Source organism: Mixophyes fleayi, chromosome 11, assembly GCF_038048845.1.
Source record: "Mixophyes fleayi isolate aMixFle1 chromosome 11, aMixFle1.hap1, whole genome shotgun sequence".
NCBI lineage: Eukaryota > Metazoa > Chordata > Amphibia > Anura > Limnodynastidae > Mixophyes > Mixophyes fleayi.
The window spans coordinates 92,756,280-92,764,540 of NC_134412.1; the positions used below are offsets into that span (position 1 = coordinate 92,756,280).

Below are 8,261 nucleotides of genomic sequence, written 5' to 3' on the forward strand. Positions count from 1 at the left end.
AAAGCCCAATAATGCTGGGAAAATTTCATGGCAGAATGTGTACACCCAATACTCACAATGCAAATAGCTACAAGTGGTAACATAGAAGGCAGAGGAGCGGTTTGCTAAACCTTAAAAGTGAGTGTATCTAACCAACAATACAATCGTAAAGAGGTAATCATTTTATATCCTAAATACATATATCCTATATACCTAAGGTCCAAGCTATTTAAAATATATACAGTTCATTTACAGGGTACTTAGAGTGTGCTTAAAAACTCACTTCTCTGCAAAAGAGAGACACTACTTGCATTTTGGCAAAGAGGAACATATTGTGGCAAACATACAAGGTGTAATACAGTCCTCATGCACAATGTACCATTTAAAGTGAAAAATAAATTCAATAATAGGTAGATTTTACCCCTCTATCCAAACCACAAATAGGCCACCAGTCTGAGTGCTAGGGCTGATTTTCACTGTGGAAGTTGGATCTTACCAATCATTGGGGATGGCAGAGGATTTGTGAAGATGAAAAGACCATATTTATTCATTTATTTTAATTATTTTAAATAGTCCAATATGTATGGTGACTGTATGTGTGTTATTATATTACATAGTTTCCCTGGAAATGTGCATTTCTGTTGAAACTGAGCATGTAGGTGTGAAACGTGTCATATTAAATAAAAGCATATAATGAGACCTGATCTCTTGTGCACAAGTAAAGCCATATTGCAGAGTGGTAATGGACATGCACCCCTCCACGTGGCAAGGAATGCTTATGATTATGTGCTTTCTACACAAAAGCCCCAATCTTGCTCCTCAAACCTATGCTCGCCGGTATCAATCAAGGTGCACAGCAGGTCAAGAGTTGCTTTTGTGTTGTGAATCAGAAGTCTGACATTTAAATATTTCTAATTCGCTGCACAGCTAACGGATAACTGTTTTTCAGAATGCAGCAATATTATTACAGTAAAGTAATAGAACTAACAGTTAGTTCTTATTACTTTACTTTAATATTATTGTCCTTCTTTCTAAACCTGTACAAATGATAGCAACAAGTCTAAGCTGTATTTGAGTTGCATCTCAACTAAATAATACGTTTAGGATGCAGAAGTTCGTAATTACGCCGAGTACAGTATACATGTTATAGCAATGTTAGCAATGTCTTTACACAGGGAGCATGACTGAACAGAAGTGATCATCATCTTCTGGAAACTATTATTCTTGTTCACATACTTCCCTGCAGGGCAGATCTGGCACTGACTTTGTCCCATCACATCCTGGAATTGCCCCATGGGGCAAGTTATAGGCTCAGAGCTCCCAGTAGGGCAGTAATGACCAACAGGACACAGGTTTTCTGAAACATAAAAGAGTAACAGTCAACTGTTACATTTGCGAAACAGTGATCATTTTGAGGGTAAATAAATGGAGGGACAGAACATAAATGCTAAACAGTACCCCTTCCTCTTGACCACCACACATACACAAGCCGGTATATGGGCTGCATCTGAGCTTTCTTTGTGTTGTGATGGCCTTTAATGAAATAGGAGAGAGTCACCCTAACTAGTGGGGGACAGGTGTCAGACTCACATTGAAGACACAGTTATCCCCTTAATAAGTGGGAATAACTGAATGTCGTACATTTGACAACACTGTTGTGGTGTCCAAGATAACTGCCTCTTCTGCTAGCCCTGTTCGTGCATGATTTGTGCTTTAAGAGTGTCAGAACTTGAAAAGAAGTTAACAGGACCTGTGTTCTGCATTCTTAGGCATGCAAAAGTTCCCATTTTTCACATTTTATTGCTGTTTCTGAGTACATTAAAACCATCCTCGGGAAGCACAATGCCTAGATCTATTTTTCTGGTACATTTCATGTTCAACTGAAAAATTTACAACATTAACTTGTGTCTGAAATGCCCACAATTCGACAGCTGACCCAAAACTTCTTTTATGAGATAAGACAGGAAAAACTGATGTTTTGACAAACTAGGCATAGTGGTTAGCATTGCTGCGTCACAACGCTAGGGTCATCTCTTTCTATTCTGAGCAGGGCACAATCTGTGTGAAGTTTGTATGCTCTACCCATGTTTACGTGTGTTTCCTCAGCGTGCCCCAACATCATCCCACAATCCAAAAACATATTAGTGTGTGTATGTGGCAGAGAATTTAGACTGTAAGCTCCACTGTAGCAGGAACTGATGTGATTGAACATTCTGTGTAACGCGCTGCACAACATATAAATAAATAATAACATCCTACCTGGACTCTGTGGATAGAGGGTACCCACAGGACAGTACCATCCCTGACTGCACTCAGCATCGGGGTTACTGTTACCCCAATGAGGGCAATAATATCCAGCTGTACACGACAGACAGTCCTGACGAGACTGAGCTCCAGCAAATGGCAAAAATGTCCCTGTGTGCAGATAGTAACAGTAATATCATCTATTCCATGTAAATATGAACATTCATAGAAATCACAGCAAAGACCACAAACTGCTCCAATATATAAGATTCATATTTATGCCAGATCCAGACAGACAAGGAACTTTTGGAGAATAGATGTAAGGTTAGAGTAGTTGGATGTGTATAGTTTTAAGAAAGAATTTTTTTTAGTGCTTTTCACTATGGACAGATTTTTTTTAAACCTAAAGGTGATGCACCAAGGCTCATCTCCCAGTCACATTTGCAATACATTCTCCAAGCATGTTTCAAAATAAAAATAAATGTCCCCATTAGTGTCTCATTACAGCCGCACGGTCAGGTATTACATCATTACCTCAAGATCAATAACGTCTCCAAAATAGAATTTCAATGTTTCAAACATATGAGCAACATTGTGCATGTTACAAGATTTGTAATATAATGTATGTATTCTGCCAGGGCATTAAACTGGCATCAGATCTGTGATCACACTGAGGTTATTCCTCACCTGGGGGACATGGAGAAGGAGATGAACTTCCTCTATCACAGAAGTAACCAGGGGGGCACACAGCACCAGTCTCCCCATCTTGTGGGTTAGGGAGGGAGGAGCCCCCTGAGCAGTAAAACCCAGCATCACAAGGGCCAGATTCAGAGGCCATCTCTGGGAATGCACAATATAACCCTGAAATTATACACAAGGTTTAGAAGGAAACTTATAATTATATTCTTCATATTCTGTATATGCATGATGTAGACATTCTGCATAAATCTAGAACAACCAGTGCCAGTGTTTCTCTAATGCGGTGTAATAGTTTCTGCAACAACTTTCCTATTTTATTTACATTTTTGACAGCCTGTGGTGAACTCTGGACATCTGCAATAATCCTACACTTGGCTGTGAGTTATTCCAGAATGAAGAGGATTATATAATGAACGACAGAAAAATGAAAATAACAACAAAAGTGACCCGACTGCTACCCAACATAGATCCATTTTTAAATAACTTCCAGGGTCACTTAAATACAAAATCTACAGAAAGAGGAAATTTAGTGAGAATTGCAAAATTAAAAATTTAGGGACAAGCCAATAACCTGGTGGCCCGAATGTACTACATAAACAATTCCCTGGTGACCAAATCGTCAATAGATCCCAGCTTCATTTGCTCTCCTGTAATGAACTCCAGCAGCCAGTGTGGAACAGGAAACTAAATACTATCAGCCAATAAAAGAACAGACTGATATTTAATTTCCTTCTTGCACTGAACTTGCTTCCTGGACTGCAGCTGCTTGTGGTCGATAGGCTGGTAACAACTAGGTGACCCGACAGCAGAGCTCCTTTTGTATATGATCAATTGTCCCTCTAAGTCTTAAGCGGCAGAAGATAGAAAGATTTTCTGGCCTGAGTTAGGAGCAGCTGCAACCTTGCCAGACATGCCACTCCTGCCTCTACATCAGCCAATGTCAGGGGGAGACTCAAGGGCACCTATAGTCATAAGAGTCACAACCAGAAGCTATAAACTGTTAACATTACCTGGAGTGCAGAGAGTGGGATAAGCTGAACCCTGGGGGCAAAATGTCCCAGCTTCGCACATTCTATGAGACAATGCTGTTTGTCCTGAAACCAGATAAGATTTATTTAGGATTATAGCTACTTTATATAAATTTATAATCTTCTAGCATAATTTACCAAAAGAACCACCAGCTGAAAATAAAATAAAATAAAAATCTGACTACATTTCTGAGCACCCTGGTGGGAATCCTGAGCACAATAGATTACCAAGCAGATCCGGGTGACAGAAACTGCATAGATCACTATCAGATCGACTCACCCTGTTTCGATTTTTTTTTCAACAAGAGAACTTTATTGGAAAAGCACATATGCATATTATTCAGAAAAACACATATGAATAAAGCATGTCCGGTTATAATGTTTGCATGTAAGCGAGCAGTGAGTATAAATGGGATCTCTAGCACATGCCAAGCAAGGGGGGGCCATGGGGAAAAAGATTGAGCTCTCGAGAGAAAAACTCCAGTACACCCTGTATAGTTTGAGAGATATTTGGTAACGGCTAGTGGACTTATTTGGACAGCACCTATGTTGGTATATAGCAAGATATGTATGGAATATATATAATAAATTGATTCACCCACCATCAGGTTACTGGAACATCTTTTAGGGATGGGCTTACAGACGTTGGAATAAGATTATGGTGGAAATGTTTTGTGCTGGTCTGAGAAAAATCAGAATAGAAATGTTACGGAGCTTGGAAGTGCTCATGTTATTGTTTAGGAAGTTTAGTATTTGCTGCCAAAAACCTTGCAATATAAAGCAATCTAGGGACAGCATGACATTCAAGGCAAATAAGTCCAAGCCTGGTTTGTTTTCACAAAGCCAGGAGTAGTGTAATATGTTCTATGGAGAATATAAAACCCTGCCAAACATTTAACATAATTATGGGAAACTAACCTGGGAGCCTTGAGTGCCTCCATCATTGTCTAGAGGGTGACTCTGTTAGCTTTTAATGTATTTTCATTGATTAAGGAGGGATTCTAACATCTTCAACCTCTTTATATTAAAGACAACAAAAGTATGCCTTTAAATTAGGCAGATCTACCGTTATCTGAAACCTCTGAGAAATAGACAGGTTTTTCGGACAACGATCCTGCTGGACAAAACCATCCTGGTGCACAGAGGCCTTCAGGTTTCTCCAATCCAGGCTTGGAACAAAACATCCCTGGTGTGCAGGGCAAGCACATCCCAATGTCAGAGGCTCCTCGACCACCACTGAAGGTACCCTGCGGGCACGGGTACTGTTCTGCAAATTCTGTCTTCTTTGGACAGTAATGACCTAGATGACAAATATCAAAACATTGATTTCAGATAGACAATCCTCATTTAGTGCTAGCTGAAATATGAGTGTCAGCAATAGCTTAACACACATTGCTTGAGGAAAAGTAAAAAAATTTAATAGACAAAAGGCCTGCTGCAAAATTGCCTGATGCTTCCTTAATCTTCCCCAGTCATATAACCGCAAGTAACTTCAGTGTTGGAGCTGCTGCATGGAATGAAGGAAAAGAAAAAGTTTTTACCTTTGGGGCAGATGGACATGTTAAAAGATCGTGCAGGACAGTAAAATCCCTCTGGACATTCAGAACAGCGGACATGTCCCCAAGACTGTGAGAAAGTCCCTGCAGGACAAGCATGGCCAGTGTGGCTCCCCTTAGGACAGAAATGACCTGCAGGACAGGGGCCACCACTGCTTGTCACCTGTAGAAAATTAGAGAATTATACTCACGTTAATTTACTTTTCTTGAAATACTCCATGGCAGCCATCACAATGGGCTAATACCTGACTCAGCTGAGTAGGAAAATTTTTCCGAACCCGGAGGGTATATAAGGTGCCTTCTCCTCTATCCTGGTCTCTTTAGTAACTTCCCGAGCTATCCTTCAACGTCACTATAGAACACAGGTGGGAAACATAGGGCTGCCATGGAGTATGTCAAGGAAAAGAAATTAACGTGAGTATAATTCTTTAATTTTTCTTTTCCTTCTCCATGGCACCCCTCCCAATGGGATATACCAAAGCAGTAAAGAATAGTAGGGTGGGCAATAAATAGTCAACACATAGACAACACCCAACAGAATATTTATTTAAGCAGTTTGTTGGAGGCCTTTCTTTCCAAACTGTGCATCAGCAGAGGCAGATACATTCAGTAAAAAATGTTTAGAAAGGGTATGCATTGACAACCAATCGGCTGCCTTGCATATGTCTGGACCCTGTGTGCTCAGGAGGTTGCCACCGCCCTTGTTGAGTGCGCCTGCAACAGATGTGGCATTTCACACCCGTTCTCCCTGTAAGTCTGTGCAATTACTTCTTTGATCCACCTTGCTAACGTGGGTTTGGAAGGAGCACATCCTTTGCGAGACCCCTCTGGAAGTACAAATAGTTGTCTTGTTTTCTGAGACTCTGTGTTCTAATAATTTATAGATATTGCTCTGACCACGTCCAGAGTATGAAGCCGTATATCTTCATTAGTTGGGTGTGCGCAGAGTGAAGGTAGAACTAGCTTTTGATTGATGTGAAAGGCCTTGCTGTCCTTGTAATGGGAGTAGAAATGGGGTATCTTGGTATTGTCCTGCGTTGCCATAAGATCTATTTCCGGAATCCCGAACTTTTGACTTATTAGCTGAAAAACTTCCCCATGTAACATCCATTCTCCTGGGTGTACTTGGTGCCTGCTTAGGTAGTCAGCCAGGACATTGTCCTTGCCCGCCATATGGAGGGCTGAGAGTGATTTCATGTTCCTTTCTGCCCACCCCATTAGGGTGGTCACTTCTGTTGTCATTGCTGTTTTTGGTACCGCCATGTTTATAAAGGCCACTAACATTTTGTTGTCCGAATATTCTTAGATGGTTGTACCGTAGACAGACCTGAAAGTATCTGACCGCACGTATGACTACCTCATTTTCAGGATGTTCCCCTGGAGAGGTCTCTCCTCCTCCAGCCCAGCACATGGAACTGGCATCCAAAGTGACAGCTGTTCACTCTGGCTCTGAGAGCCACACCCTGATCTCTTAGGCCCGCTACCAATCGAGGGATCGTCTTGCCTTCTTGGGAAGGTTGAAAATAAAATCTAGTGATCCTACCGTCTGATCCCATTTGGCATAAAGACTTGATTGAAGGCTCCTCATGTGCCATCTTGCCCATGGAAGCATGCATATGGTCGAGGAGAACACTCCCAGAAGACGGATGCAGTTTGTGCTGAAACTCGTGTTCAAGTTTGAACCTGATGTGCCAGGGACTGGGTTTTGACCAGTCTTTCCTGTGAGAGGAATACTTTGTCCTGCTCTGTATCTATTTGTACCCCTAGAAACAGGAGTTGCTGTGAGAGTACCAAATGACTTTTTGATGTGTTGATTAGCCAGCCGTGTTGTTGCAGAAAGAGAACTACCTGAACTGTAGTCTTTTGGGCCAACTTCTCTGACTCTCTATGTCTTGCACTCTGAGTGCTGCTATCAGAACTATTAGGACCTTTGTAAAGGTTCTTGAGGACGTAGCAAGGCCGGAGGGGAGGCAAGTAAACTGAAAGTGCTTTCCCTGTATACAGAATCTTAGAAATTGCTTATGTTGAGTTGTGATGTGGATATGAAAATATGCATCTTTCAGATCCATTGAGGTTCAAGAAGTCTCCTTTCTCTATCCTTTCGAGGATGGAATTGATTGATTCCATACGGAAATGCCTTGCTTGTACAAAACGATTGAGGGAACTCAAGTCCAACACAGTCCTGAAGGCCCATGCTGCCTTTTGAACCAGAAACAGCTTTGAATTGAATCTCATGCCTTCCAGGCCTACCAGGACTGACAAAATAGCTACAGCTTCCAACAGACTTCTGATACTGTCTCTTAGGGCTTGTTGCTCTATAAAAGATGTAGTGTTCCGTGATTGGATAAATCTGTTTCCTTGTGGTCAGGTGTGAAATTCTATATCGTAGGCCCTGACCATTATGTCTTGGACCCACCGATCCTTGGTGGTCTGTTTCCAAATCTACGCAAATCGCGCAATCCTGACGCCGACTAGAACCAGCAGAGACTGGATCTCAATAAATCATTGGTTCCTCTGCAGTTCTTGTTTACCCCTTCTTATTTTAAAGCTGAAAGGACTGCCTTTCTATGATATTCGGCTGTCTGGAATACTGTCTTCCAGGTCTATATGCATGAGCTTCTTTAAATTGTTGTCCAGATGAACTCTAAGGGAAATGTTTTCTCCTGCGTTTTTGAGGTAGACGATTAGCCATACCACTTGCTAGCTTGTCCATAATATCAGACAGCTTTTCACCAAACAGAAAATTACCTTCAAA

The 8,261-nt window shown here is 41.3% G+C and overlaps 1 protein-coding gene across 1 annotated transcript in view; it reads right to left on the bottom strand.

Moving 5' to 3' along the window:
* Positions 1-8,261, bottom strand: part of LOC142107145 (uncharacterized) — a 247,993-nt gene that overhangs the window by 84,092 nt on the left and 155,640 nt on the right. Inside the window, exons 46-51 of the mRNA XM_075190329.1 lie at positions 5,492-5,669; positions 5,017-5,250; positions 3,933-4,016; positions 2,911-3,084; positions 2,239-2,394; positions 1,216-1,336 (exon numbers count right to left, since the gene is read on the bottom strand). Of these exons, the coding sequence (XP_075046430.1) occupies positions 1,216-1,336; positions 2,239-2,394; positions 2,911-3,084; positions 3,933-4,016; positions 5,017-5,250; positions 5,492-5,669 (947 nt within the window). The remainder of the gene's footprint in view (positions 1-1,215; positions 1,337-2,238; positions 2,395-2,910; positions 3,085-3,932; positions 4,017-5,016; positions 5,251-5,491; positions 5,670-8,261) is intronic.